The sequence below is a fragment of the Poromitra crassiceps genome (genome assembly GCF_964638095.1).
Source record: "Poromitra crassiceps genome assembly, chromosome: 23".
NCBI lineage: Eukaryota > Metazoa > Chordata > Actinopteri > Beryciformes > Melamphaidae > Poromitra > Poromitra crassiceps.
The window spans coordinates 8,343,747-8,358,746 of NC_139639.1; the positions used below are offsets into that span (position 1 = coordinate 8,343,747).

A 15,000-nucleotide genomic window follows, 5' to 3' on the forward strand; every position below is an offset into this window, starting at 1 on the left:
TCAAAGAGCGGCCGCGCAGACAGGCACAGCAGCAGCAAAGCAGTGAGACTGGTGACGCGAGGTTACAGCAGCAGCAACGAGCTTGTGACACGGCCGCTGCAGCCAAGAAGACACACACGGAGGGAGGAGTTGGAAGCAGAGGGGGGTTTCCTGCCATTATGGAGGAAATTACTGTTCAAAACTATTGTTTAGATGTCTGACGTCTTACTGATGCCAAAAATGAATGGTTAAAGTGACTGTTCTATCGAATTTCACAAAAAGCCGTTTATCTCAGAATAATTTTTCTGACGCTGAAACCATGCTGTATTCAACTGCTAATGCTTACATAACTACTAACTCTACAAACTAACTCTTTTAGACAGAGAAAGCACACATTCTATTAGTTCTTTTGAGATATTGTGTGTTCACAAAATCTTAGCAGAAAAGAATCCTCGGGTCTTGAAAGATGAGCCAGAATCCTCAAAAAAAACCTCTGGCAGAACCTACCTACAGTAAAAAAAAAAACGGCTGGCAGTGAATGTGTTAAAAACATAAACACACTGGCGTCTTTCATGCAGGCTAGCAAGCGTAACTGACTGCTGTCTGTCTGAGTCTGACCCACTGAGTCTGACGGTCTGACCACAGACTGTAACAGAGATGTAATGCAGGATAGCCAAGCGAATGTGTTTGGATGGAAGTTTGACGTTAGGCCAATCAGAGGCAGAGAGGGGCGGGTTATGCCTTCGCATAGCCTTCGCCATCATCCAAAAAAAATATCGCCTCCGGGACAACAACGCTTCCTACCCAGCGTGTGCACGTCTTTCCGACAGGGGTGGTTGTTATGGCAACTATCAACAACAACAACTACTACTAACTACTACAAGACATAAAGACCGAAATAGGCTACCTTGTTAATGTGTCTGTCGGAGACACGGCCTAACGTTAACATTTAATATGAGCCGAATATCAGGGTGTATTCACACCTGTAGGTCATTTGCTTTGTTCCGATTCAGGTACTTCTTAATTGATACAATTGTTGCATTTGTGCCTTGGTTCGTTTGTGTTCACACAGCCACAAATCAAACGATCCAAATAGTATAGAGGGAATGCACAGACGCCACGCCCCCTCCCGAACACGCCCCCTCAGCCGGACTGAGCAGCACTGAGTGTCAAATTTCCAAAACAAACGTGGCTTCCGCCAGGGGTAGTAGCGAAACCACGGCTAATATAAACGATTATCTGCTTAAAATAAAGGCAGTTGGACTCGAATGTGACCCTTACAGCTTGCCAAAGAACCAGTGGTCCATGGACGTAGACATGTGGCCAGGAATAGGGTTTCCTGACATTTATATGTACTTAATATCGACGCCGGGGAAATACACAAACCAAAGCATGAAAGCATACAAGAGCCTGGACGCGTGGTCGTACTTCAAGGCTGGATTTGTTGGCGACATTAAAGTAACAAGGACAGCAATGGATATTCTGGTTGTATGTGGAGAGGTACATATTTATTTTATTACAACTTTTATTAAGAAAAATATAGCATACGCTGTCACTAACACATGCTAGCTTTGTTCATAGTTAACACTGTCACTCATGTAACGTTATATCTGTGCAGATAAAACACAGCCAGAGAATGAATGAGCCCTCATTGAAACCCTGGATAGCTGCAGAGAAGACCGGGACCGTTTCATTAGCTTTCGGCAGGCTGTAAAAAGATACCTCCGACGCCTTGTTGAATCTATTTTTACAGTCAATGGCACAACAGCACTTTCCCATTTTCGTTGTTTTCTCGCGGAAGCTGAACGCTAAACACCGTGACCCGGCGGCGCCACCTGGCTTGTTTAGACGTTTTGACACTTACTGCAGCTGAGTGGGCGTACCCGCACTGACTGTCGCGTCTGTGACGTCACGTGCATTCCCTCTATTGCCAAACTTCCTGGATTGGCCAGCAGACACTCTGATAGGCTAATAGACTCTCGGGATGGAAAAAATAATTCCCAGAGATTTTCCTATAGCTATATCATTATAAGAATGCGTTTTGTTAGACCTACATGCCCCGTGCTAGGAGAGAGAGAGAGAGAGAGAAAGAAAGAGGGAGGGATCGGGAGAGAGAGAGGGAGAAAGTTATTTATTTATTTATTTATGTAGGCTATGTAGCCTATGTATTTATTTAGCCTATTTAGGCTATCGGGAATTTGGAGATAGAAGATCAAAGACCCTCGCAACTTCGATCTGCTATTACTATCATGGAGACTTCAGAGGATTAGCCTACACATAGGCTATATATAACACCTGTCCTGTCAGGAATAAAATATCAATAAATAATTTAATAATAGCCTACGGACATTTCGAGGAAGACATGCAATCAGTCTGATTGTCTGATTGAACCAGACAATCTTATCACAAAGAAGGCTGGCTCTGATTACCACGACTTGTTTTCATTTATTGAATGGAGACCAGAGGTTGATTGAGTTCAAACTGCTGATGTGATGATGCAAAAAAAAACAAAGTTTATCCATGCAAGTCACAAGTCGCCAAAAGAGGATCTGAATGAAGATGTTGTTTTTAAACAATAAAAATGCTTGTTCTTCAGGCCATTACGCACAACGCAGCTGACTACAGCAGCTGGTTTATCCAAAAATGCGTACTGTTTCCTGCAGTTGTGGCGGATGAGGTCGGATCACGTTCTCACCACAAACGAACCGCACCAGAGTTCGTTTGGAAGCGGACCGAGACCATCCTTTCTTGGCGATCTCGGTCCGCTTGTTTTGTCCCGCATCCGAGTGCGATTGCTGTGTTCACACTCCCCCAAACGAACCGCACCAAGGGGGAAAACGCTCTCTGTTTCGGAACAACTGCTCCAAACAAGATAGGTGTGAATACACCCACATGTCTGCGCTCAGCTACAGGAATTAAACCGGATATTCAGGTGGGTTGTGACGGTTATTATTGTTGTCAAGTTAAAACTGTCTATAGTGCCATCAAGCAGGAGCAGTGTGTTGCTGCCATCTACAGGCAGGAAGGAGAAGGGAAAAAGTTCAGTGAGGTGGACAGACACGATTTAAACACGATTTCAGACGGCAGCCCGTCTTTATTGTCGCACGAACACACTACAACACATGCATGCGGCCACTACACACACTCATGCTGACGGTGGCCGGTGAAATATGTCCTCTGCATTTGACCCATCCAGGCTTGTCCTTTACTCCAGGGGGCAGGCCAGACGCAGTGGTCGCTTTTTCTTTCCAGCGCCCGGGGACCATCATTGGACCAACTTCAGATGTTGTCGTCACTGGTCGGATGACGATCTTCTGCATGTTTTTAGTGGGGGGTTATGTACGGGGGGTTCCCTGGGGAGTACGGGGAGAACATGCAAACTCCACACAGAAAGGCCCTTTCGACGAGATAGCCCACCAGGGCAGTAGGCACTGAAGATATGGGAGGGGGCACAACTCCAGCGCCCACAGCGTCCCAGGTGAGAATCGAACCCAGGACCTTCGAGCTGTGAGGCGACAGCGCTTACCACTGCTCCACCGTACCCCACACACACACACGCACATGCACACTCAGACCAAATCAACCATCCAATGAAAGTTAAATGTATGATCTTGGGATTTGCTATTTCTATTGTTTGTTAGAGCCTTCACACTCAAATGAGCCCACTTTTTTCCACTCCATAATAGCATCTAAAGCAGAAAACGTAGGCCTACCCAAACAAAGCAAATATACCCTACTAGAAATTGGATACAGGTGTTCGACTGATCTGCACCGAAAGGCCGATGAGAAGTGAAAGGCTATATGCACATCGTGTTAAAGTTGTGTGAACTGTCGCAGTTACAGTATGTAAACAGAGTCAGCCGGCTAGAGTCAGACACTCAAGCCTCCCAAAGCTCAGGTTCATATGGGTTCCATTGCCGTTGCCACCAAAATGCTGCTTGGCTGATCCCTCCTATAGTAGGCTAACTCCTAGAATACATTCTAAACATAAGAAATGTTGAGTAAAATACTCATCTTACTCTGTCATTTGTCTGGTGGGATAAATGTATAATGACTTAGATGGCTGTAATCCATATCAGGCTGCGTGAATAGGTTGGCATAGTCGCATGGAGTGAAAAGTAGGCTACAGTTTTGATGCTCAGTGATGAAAATATTGAAACTACATAGCATGTCTGTAGTAAGGAGGATTACTGTCTAATTTTAATATAAAAAACAACATCCATCTGAATTTGGAACAATTTGGCACAGACATCATAGTTCTTTTCATTCAAATGTGGTATCTGTGCGCGCTCTTCAGGCAGGCAGAGGAACTGTCAGCTGTAAGATTTGACCCCTGTCAAACTCAGACTGGCAACACAAGCAGCTGACCCGACTGATCTGCTCTCCCCTGCAGCTGAAAGTGTTCCAGCCTGGAGAGCCAGCAGGGGGCAGACGTGGACTGACATAGTGAGAGCCCCGTGTTCATTCCCCCTGGAGGACCTAAACAAGTCACACACTGATGATGTCAATGACTGAAGCCGTCTCAAGTCACAATGCAGTGACAAATGAATACACTTCCTGAAAAGTAACTGTAACAGCACATTTAACCCTTATACTCGTATCAATATATATCTGCTTTAAAATGCATGTGCCTTTGAAATGATATAGTGCAATCTACTTTTCTACCACCAGATGGTGAATAACCATACAGGTTGGGACCATAGACGGGTTGGGACAGTTTTCAATAGGCAGTGAATAGAGATCATAAGTGGGTGTTTTGGTTAATTGTAATGCATGCATAGCTCCACCCAGTGTAGGAATTTGGCAGGGGCAAGGGCAAAAAATGCCCCAATAAATCTCATAATGCCCCTAAAAACCATAATCCAGGGGAAAAAATTGACCCCAATAGTTTGATAATTTAATTTTAATTTCCATTTCCATCTCTAACACACACTCAACACCTGCAAGCTGGTTGCCAGAAAAAGACGTGTTGTTCACACGCTTTAGCAACTTTATGCACTAATAAAACATTTTTTAAAGTGCCCCCAACATTTAGTAAATGCCCCCAGTTTTTAGACAATGGGGGCAAAAGTTGCCTGCAAAATATTTTTAAGATTTCCTACACTGCCTCCATCCCATTCAGAATTGTTAAAATCACGTATAGCCTACACCTAATACAGGTTGTCATACAATATTTGATGCACATTGTTTCACATTGTATGAGGCTCAGAACTGGATTGTTCACCACAATGGCTGCTGGAACACTCAATGTTTTTTTTTACCAATACTTATCATGACAATATGATCAAAACATTCCATGGCAGCCATACTGGTCTACCAGCCAAATGACCCTAACAGGGAAAGGAATCAGTTCAGTGTTGAATTGTGGTTATTTTCTCCTCATGAGCACCACTGGGCCTGTGTGGTTCTGCATTGGCAGAAGTAAACTCTTATCTCCTGGCTGCTATCAGGGTGAACATGCCACTGATAGTGATAATAACTAGGGCTGGGTATCGCCACTGACTTCCCGATACGATACGATTCCGATTCACAAGGTCCCAAGTCGATACAATTTCCGATACGATACGATTCAATATCGATATTTTAGTTACAATACCAGTTTTGCTTTGATAATGGAAGAGATTCTCAAAGAACTAATGCTGTAAATTGTACAAGGAACCCTCTAACCTGGTGCATTATTAAAAAATATTAATATTTACATTAAGAATTGACCATAAAGCAAGCAGTTACATCATGTAATTATTTTTTATTTAAACATGACCAACATAGTCATTCAACATCTTATCTTTCTTTACAGTCTTCTGTCTCTTTCTTTACAGTCTTCTGTGAGAAGCCAAACAAATTTAGATTTCCACTATACAACAGAATCATTGAACAGCAGCATGTTGTAAACAGTGTTTCATAAAGTATAAATGCTTTGTAAATAAAATTAAATACAGCTCATGAACATTTCCAGTTCACAAACATTATAGTGCAAACAGATTTGAGGTCTGTACATCTGGCTCATGGTGCCTGTGTAGCCTACAGTATTTATGTTTTTGTTTCAACTACAAACATAAATAAAAGTCAACTTGAAACTATGTTTTAACTACCACACACAGCCTATAATATTATAGCCTAATGTTTATAAAAAAAAAAAAATGCATTTGAAAAGATCGATACTGGGATTTATGTATCGATACTTGTTCCTTCACATGAATATCGATTCAATATCGATATATCAATTTTTTGAACCCAGCCCTAATAATAAAGCAGCCATTCGAGAGTCCAAACAGAGTTGAGTTTGTTCTGAATGTGGCCTCCAGCTGGTTGAAGCAGGACTACGTCTGGGTATCAAATCAACTTTACACTGGTAGAGGTGGAGCTTAGAGTTTGCTCATATCGGAGCACATATCTTATATTGCTTTATATGGCCTTAGTTGTTGGCTACATGCTGCAGATGACTGTAGCGTGTCCAGGGACCAGGCAAGTGCATTAACAGCATGTCATCATAGTCTGAGATGTGAACTTCCTCCAGTACTGAGACCAATTCATTCATTTCCCCCAAATACAAATGTGTAAAGATCGTAGTGTGACAGACAGGATGGTCGTATCGAACCCTCTCAGGCTCACATTAAGACTTTTCCATTTCACCTTTGTGTTCTGCCTTATAGTTGCCTTTTTTGAGTTTGAAGTTTTCACATCCCCCCAGAATCAGCACAAAGCTCAGATAATGAGATATGCTACTCACTTAAAGCAGCTACGAGCAACTTTTTCGATTGTTATTAAACAGTATAAATTTAATATCAATGCATCACATCTTACCTCTAATAGTAGATGAGACCAACGCAGAGTAGTCTCGCTTGAACCCCGAGTGAATCGGCCAGTGTAGTCTGTCTGTGGCCAGGGAAGATCAGGAAGTGAAATGAAACGGTTTGCAGCAGCCACTTCGGCCATAACCACAAAATAACTTCCAAAAAACCTGTTAGAATATAACGAGAGATGTTCGCGAGAGTATGCGTGGCTTTCACATTGTTTATGTTATGTTGCTAGGCAGCGCGAACGGGGTAGGCAGGCAGCTGCGTTTCACTTCCGCGTTTCACTTCCGGGTTTAGCCGGTCCGGCGGTAAGGAGAGAGAGAGAGAGCCCCCTGTTGACGCGAGTTTAGACAGACACAGACTTAATAATCATCCAAGGGAGCAATCTCCGATTCACACGGCTTTGGTCTCAGCTACTATTATAGGTAAGATGTGATGCATCAATATTGTAATTATACTGTTTAATAACAATCGAAAAAGTTGCTCGTAGCTGCTTTAAGACTTCTATACACTATAATATGGGATATTACTGTAGCCTATAAAACAAAAACAAAAGACAAAGAAGGGAACTTGAATTTGATTGAAAACAGCAGTGTAAAGCGTAACAACGAAAACAAAAACTCAAGATAGAACATTGAACATGTCTTTGGTGTGTGCTAGAAGTGATTTGACGCTTCCAGCTTCCTCTGTTCATAAGTAATGCCCATTCTTGTGGGCAGTGTCCATGGACACACACGCACACATACACACACACACACACACACACACACACACACACACACACACACACACACACACACGCACACACACACACACACACACACACACACACACACCCGCACGCGCACACACTTTGTGTATCTTATAATGGACAACAGCTTCATGGTTTTCTGTGTAAGGATGCTGCCAAAATGGCTTCAAATGTTTGAAAGGAAATTAAATATTAATTTGAGCTCATAACGCAAATTGTATCACACACACACATGTACACGCACACACACACACGCACACACACACACACACACACACACACACACACACACACACACACACACACACACAGTCTTACACACTGGGGTACACATTTGCGCAACAATGATGTGTTATGTCCTTCACAGTTCATATTGTAGAAACAATGTATTACATGTGGGGAAAACGATGAAATGAGAGCAGAGAGAATACGTGTGTTTGACAGTTAAGTATTATTAATATAATAATATAGTATCATGTACTGAATGTAACCTTCAAAGTTGGGATCACTTCAGAGGTGCTATAGATAACATTCCTGGAATGTAGATGATGTAGCCAGGCGTGGTCTCCCACTGTTACAGTTTGCAGCAACTGCTCCTGAACAGCTGACAGGATTTTTGGCTGCACACAATTCTCAAGCGAATTCATGAATGTATTTAGCCTGCAAGTTAATGTTTTATCTTTCTGATTTGTTTTGAACATGTCTGCCTCTCTCTGTCTCGTCTGTGTTGGTTGTATTTCATTGGTCCATAGGGCTGCATCCTGCTACAGGCCATGACAGAGCTGTGAGCAGAGTGTCAGTAGTGGTTGATGAAAGGAGGTCATCTGGCTCATACACACATCGTGCCTCACTGTGCTAAGCAGCATACCATAATGACGGGTTAATTTGGGGTTATCGGTTATCGCCCAGTCACTTAGCTCTGCTAGCAGTAGGGAAGGAGTGTCAGGCCAGATGGAATTCTCTATTTGGGTCAGAATTTACAACTAGAGACCACCTTTGGAGATTTATGAAGATTTGGGAAAACAAGCGAGATTGAATAAATAAATAAATAAATCTAAAAAGTCTGAAGAGTCTGATTGCAGTTCAATTGCAATGGTTCTTGTGAGTTTCCCTATGCCAAGGTGCTGGAGAGGAGACTCCAGTCAAGATTGATTGTTGAGTGTATGATGTTTACTTGTTTCTGCTGTGTGTGGTTGCCATTTTTCCCTCTGCTGGCTGTGTGGTGCCAACACCTTCTACTGCTTCAGGGCAGGCTTCAGGCAAAACGGGTCAATTTTTCTCACCCAGAAAGAAATCGTCCAGTCATAGCTAGGTGTCCACATTTACCTATGGAGGTAGAATGAATGAAATAATGAATGAATGAATCAATTAATCAATCAATCAATCAATGAGAGCAAAAAAAAAGAAAAGTCAATGAATCTCAATGGAAAAAGGTTCATTTCTGACCCTTTTAAACGTTGGAGAAGGCTTTTTTTTTTTAGTCTTGAGACATTGGATGTGTAATTGAATAGTAGGAATGTGATCCTAACAGCGAGCATACCAGCGTTAATCACTGTGTCTCCCATGCTCCCTCTGTCCTGACATCCTTCATCCATGTCGTTTGTATCTGTGGGACGTCTTTCTGACCCAAGTGAACTCTGATCCACCTCAGGCGCAGACTGTTCTAAGCTGTTCTGTTATTTGCCCACTTAGTCATTCTATCATCTGTGCATCTGTGTCAGAGAATGACCTCATCTCTGTCCTGACTAACCTGTACAAAGTTCTGTCAGATTCTTTTCCACACTGTGGAACCACTGGTGAACATGTCTGTATATTAGGCATTGAACATTGCCTTACATGTTTCCCCTTTGTTGTTAATTTCTTATTTTGTACTGTGCTGTTTTTTTACTGTGATATGGATCTCCCTGGGTCTGAAATAAAGAATTGAATTGAATTGAATTGAATATCCACATTACTGATTATTATTTATTTCCTGACAATATTGTCGCAATATCAACATTGAGGTATTTATTTGGTCAAAAAACCAGGCCCTGTCCTGTCCCTGTTAAATATAGACAAATAAAAAAAGAGAGTTTAGTCACATGACAGGTATCTTTAGACTATTTAGATGTAATGCATACTTTGCAGTCAACCCCCCTTCCTCAGACCACACCTCCTTTTATTTTTAACGTCTGCCTTCATTGTGATCTCATTGTGTGACTGCATCTGACACAGTGGTGACTGGTGATGATCTGATGTTGACAGAAGGACAGACAAACACCTGGCAATGTGCCAGAAGACTTCTATCATCTTGGTCCCCACTCCTCTTGCCTTCAAGATGTCTGTACTTTTATTTCCCTTAATAATGATTCTGACTTTCTTATGAAGATGTATTGTTATAGGTAGGCATTAATGCTGTACCTGACCTGTGACCCCGTATACAATTTGGTGTTAGGAGAATTTCTCACTTGAACTGAGTCAATGGGTCCCTCGACATGAAAAATCACAGAGGTGCTCGTCGGGCCATAGCGTCATGAATGACGCTATGGCCAAATCAAATATGGCTGCCATCGGCTATGATGAAAATCTAGCTTTTTTGTTTCTGAGAGTATATACACATCTAATACCTCCATTCACACTGATTATGGTCTGCAGAATTCATTTCTGATATTGTTATGATCATTCTGGGTGATTTTGACTTTGAAAGGTCATGGTCATTTTGCTATTCTTAAGACCTTGGCGATAACTTGGCCATTTTTAGCAGTCAATCAATCAATCAGATTTATTTATAGAGCACATTTAAACATGACATATCAACCAAAGTGCTGTACATAGGGTAGATACACAGGAGCCTCTGATTGGCTGACCTGAGGGCTCTAGTGTTGGAGTAGGGGGATAGGAGGTCTGAGATGTAGGAGGGGGGCTGGTTGTTGAGTGCTTTGAATACAAACAGGAGAACCTTGAAATCTATTCTGTAGCGTACTGGAAGCCAGTGAAGGGAGGCAAGGACAGGAGTTATGTGGTCTCTTTTGCGGGTTCCGGTCAAGAGTCTGGCAGCGGCGTTCTGTACTAAGTGCAGACGGGCAGTAGGCTAGTAACAGGTATAATAACTCAATATAGCTATAGCAATATGTAGCAGCATCATGTTATGGGGCTACAGGCGGGAGGACAGTAGGAGGAATATCTCTCTGCTTCTATGTAAGAGTTAACTTGATGCACCAGGATTAGTGTTGGGGGTAACTCATTAGAAAAGTAACATATTACATGTAATATATTACTTTTAGCAGTAACTCAGTAATATAACTTATTACTTATAGGATTTCAATAATATTATACCAGTTACTTTGTCAAGTAACTCAAGTTACAAATTGAGTTACATTTGATTAAATCAAACCACATATTTCAAAAAGATATCATTTCCTAATCAAACTGTGTGTTTTTATGCAAATAACCACTATAGATGACAATAACAAAGGAAAAGAATAACATTTAGAATTTGTTTACACTGATTTCGAGGCCGTTGAAATTATCTTTTGGGATGGTTCCGGGGCGGCAATGTCATTCTGCTGCTGCTGTTGTTTTGTTGAAAGTAATGCAAGTAGTGTAATAAGTAACGAGTTACTCTACACAGAAAGTAATATTGTAAAGTAACTTATTACTTTCAAATGAAAGTAACTAGTGATATGTAGTATATTACATTTTGAAAGTAACTTGCCCAACACTGACCAGGACAATAAGCTCACAATAAAAGACGTTTGTTCTCAAAGTTACAATACCACCAGGACCAGACGCACAGCCTCCACCACCTTACTCACTCTGGAACACTGAAGACTGTAAATGCTGACATCCTTTAAGGCCATGTTCAGACTAGGAGGCCAAATCTGATTTGTGAACTTTAGTGAGCTATTAATGACTTTATCCAGAATGGTTTTGTGAGTCTGGATGCTCCAAGTCTGATTTGTGTCACTTGTCCCAAACCACATATGGAGGTAGTTTCCAATCTGCTTTCGACTGACTGGACGCGCAGATCCACCAAATCTGATTTGAACGTCACTTGCAACTCATCATCAAATGCTTCTGCGCAGGAAAACCACGTCACCAATGTACGTCGTTACCATAAAAACCCATGCAGATAGGCTGTTTAGGTCTGGACACACAGATCCGACTTGAGAATCAGATTTGTGGCAGCGGACACACTCCCAAATCAGATTTGGGAAACCAATCAAGATAATGATGATTAATGACTTTATCAGCAAATCAGATTTGCCTGTAATGTGAACACGGCCTAAGACGCTGACTGCTCACTGATTGTCTCATTTGCCACAGCTGTGGCAATTGCCCGCAGCTCACCGGCAGAACGGAAGTGGAGGAGAGAGCGCGCGCACGTAATGGATACCAAAGTAAAAGTCACACAAATAAAATAAAACATCCCGCGCTGCCTCTTACACATACATTTAACAGTTACATTAACAACAGGATTGTCCTTCAGTCTTTCCATCTTCACTAATGTTTCTTCTTTGGTAAAAAACTGCTGCTTCATTTGACTTTTTGATTCCACATCTGCTCTAAACATGAAGACACTTTGTTGTGTTTTAGGAGGGAGATCGTCTCAGTTCAGGGGCGTAGTGGAGGCTAAACACAGGTAAACACACTGTTTACCCACCTCTTTCAAATTAGGTAGAGTTTACTCACCTATTTTCAGATCAACTTTATAACTCAATGAGGGGAAACAAGGTGGATAAACTAGCCTACCCACCTTGGCTAGTTTACCCACCTCTGTATTTACCACTACACACCTGTCTCAGTTTTATAATGTCATTTATTTTCACATTTTCTCCAGCAGCTTTGATACACTTCCTGGAATTAATATAGAAGAAATACTTTATTGATTCATGGAATGAAAAACATGCTGGTAAAAGACTCTGGTTTAATCTTTCTATGCATATAGTCACTTAATCAACACAATCAATTTGTGAAACCAGCATGTCAGCACTGTGGAGGAAAACAATGTGCATTACATTTGTGGTTCACTTTTCTTAACAAAGTTACAAAGTGTTGGGAACAAAATCAACATATTAACAAATATTCCGCCATAGTAAAGATGTTTTGCTGTCTCCATTAAGGCCCATGCAGTGAAGAGAAACAGCAGAAAATATTACAGCAACAATACAAATAGCCAGAGATGAAAAGTACACACATTCTTTACTTAAGTAGAAGTACAGCTACTTGTGTAAAAAAGACTCTGGTAAAAAATAAAAGTACTGATTCAACTTGTTTACTCAAGTAAAAAAAAAGGGGGGGAAATACAGCCTCTAAAATGTAGCCTACTAAGTATATAAAAGTATATGAAGTATTTCTGCAAAGCTATAGCCTAGCGAACCTCACATAATATTAATATAATTCAGACTATTAAACTTAAAAGATCCCCTCCAAACACATTTTAAGATAGGCCTATATTAAAAAAAAACTTTAATTTGATTAATAATTTGTGTCTGATATGGTTTGTCCACAAAAAAGTTCAATAGGCGATCATTTAAATCCTTAAAATAACATCTACTTTGTCTCCCTCATGTCATTGATGTGATGTGACATGTTACAGGTTTAGCCTGTCACTTTAAATAGGCTACATTATTTTCACGTTGGCACTTTATATAATTCAATTAAACGTCAAGGGTGTTTTATTTTGAAAGTTGTGACAGGAAGTGGAGTTGTTCACGTTGGTTAGCTTGACCATGAACATACAGCGCCTCCGCCATTTTGGCCCAAAAGGAGACTAGTGAACCCTGTCTGTCTATGGTAAAAACAGCATCCAGTAAAACATCCCGCCTACAAAGTGCAGTAGCTACAGATATTCTTTTTCAACTTCAGATTAATCTTCCCGGTCAAAATGCATTGTGCTGCTGCTGCTGCTGCTGCTTTAGGGGCCAAGATGGCGGCGGTGCTGCTTTGGCGCTACCGCAGCGCCTCTAGCGGCTGTTTCTAGAAATGCATCATAAACCACAAAGCACACACTCTTTCCTTCCACCCTCTTTGGCTTGATACAGAAGGGGAACGCACGCGGATGTTTCTGCAGGCACTAGCGGGAAAGCTGGGACAGCGCGAGACAAAGTGAGTGAGACAAACAAACTTACATGTTTTCGTCTGTTGTGCTTTATACTGAAGTCACGAGCCTGCTTTGAAAATGTAATGAGAAGTAGATATGTGTTCAAATGTAGGGAGTAAAAGTACAAAGCTGTCAGAAAAATAAAATACTCAGTAAAGTACAGACACCTTTAGTAAAAATAGTAAATATTTCAGCCTTAAACATCCATTCCAACTTCTGGCCATCATCTGCCCAGAATGATCTGCAATTTAATTCATTTCCCACATGTTTTACACACACACACACACACACACACACACACACACACACACACACACACAGTGTCCCTGAATATAAAATCTTCTGCTGACAGTGAATGTTGGTTAAAGTGTATTTACAGTAACTCACTAATCTACAGAGAAACACACACGCCCACATTAAGGTGTGTGTGTGTGTCAGAGACACGCCCACATTAAGGTGTGTGTGTGTCAGAGACACGCCCACATTAAGGTGTGTGTGTGTGAGAAACGCCCACATTAAGGTGTGTGTGTGTGTCAGAGACACGCCCACATTAAGGTGTGTGTGTGTCAGAGACACGCCCACATTAAGGTGTGTGTGTGTGTCAGAGACACGCCCACATTAAGGTGTGTGTGTGTCAGAGACACGCCCACATTAAGGTGTGTGTGTGTGTGTCAGAGACACGCCCACATTAAGGTGTGTGTGTGTCAGAGACACGCCCACATTAAGGTGTGTGTGTGTCAGAGACACGCCCACATTAAGGTGTGTGTGTGTGTGTGTCAGAGACACGCCCACATTAAGGTGTGTGTGTCAAGTCTCAAGTCTCTTATGGACGAGTGTTCTTCTATCATCTGCTGGATGTCATCTGGTCACACACAGTCACACACACACACAGAGTCGCACACAGTCACGCACACACACACACACAGACACACACACAGTCGCACACAGTCGCGCGCGCACACACACACACACACACAGACAGACACACACACGATAAGATGGCTGTGTGTGTGATGCTGTACAGAGTGAAGCATCATGTCAGCAGCTGTGTTTGGTCACAGTGTGTTTCTCTCTCACTCCTCTAACTGACACAGAGACACTGAGGAGGCACCAATAGACCAGTATAACCTAAACCCAGGGTATAGAGGTTCAGTGAATGAGGTTTGGAAGGTGTACAGGTGAGTCAGTGTGTCAGAGGAAACTGTGTAGAAGGACAGAGAGCCAGCAGGCCAGTCGAGAAACACAGCGACTCTGTTAGAGTCAGAGGAGAGGGGAGGTATGAGTGTGCTTCTGTTATTGTGCAGGGCAGAGTAATGACCACCAGAGCACCTCAGACTCCAGGACTTTTCATTCCTTCCAAGCACACAGTCATCACGCTCTCCTCTCCTGCT

At 42.1% G+C, this 15,000-nt stretch overlaps 1 protein-coding gene across 1 annotated transcript in view; it reads right to left on the reverse strand.

Moving 5' to 3' along the window:
• Positions 1 to 14,154: 14,154 nt before the first annotated feature.
• The window catches only part of LOC310797416 (neoverrucotoxin subunit beta-like), a gene marked incomplete at its 5' end in the record, with an annotated part of 34,519 nt that continues 33,673 nt past the window's right edge, over positions 14,155 to 15,000 (reverse strand). Inside the window, one exon of the mRNA XM_083659784.1 lies at positions 14,155 to 15,000. This exon is cut by the window's right edge and continues 230 nt beyond it. Within this exon, the coding sequence (XP_083515910.1) occupies positions 14,683 to 15,000 (318 nt within the window). The 3' untranslated portion in view covers positions 14,155 to 14,682.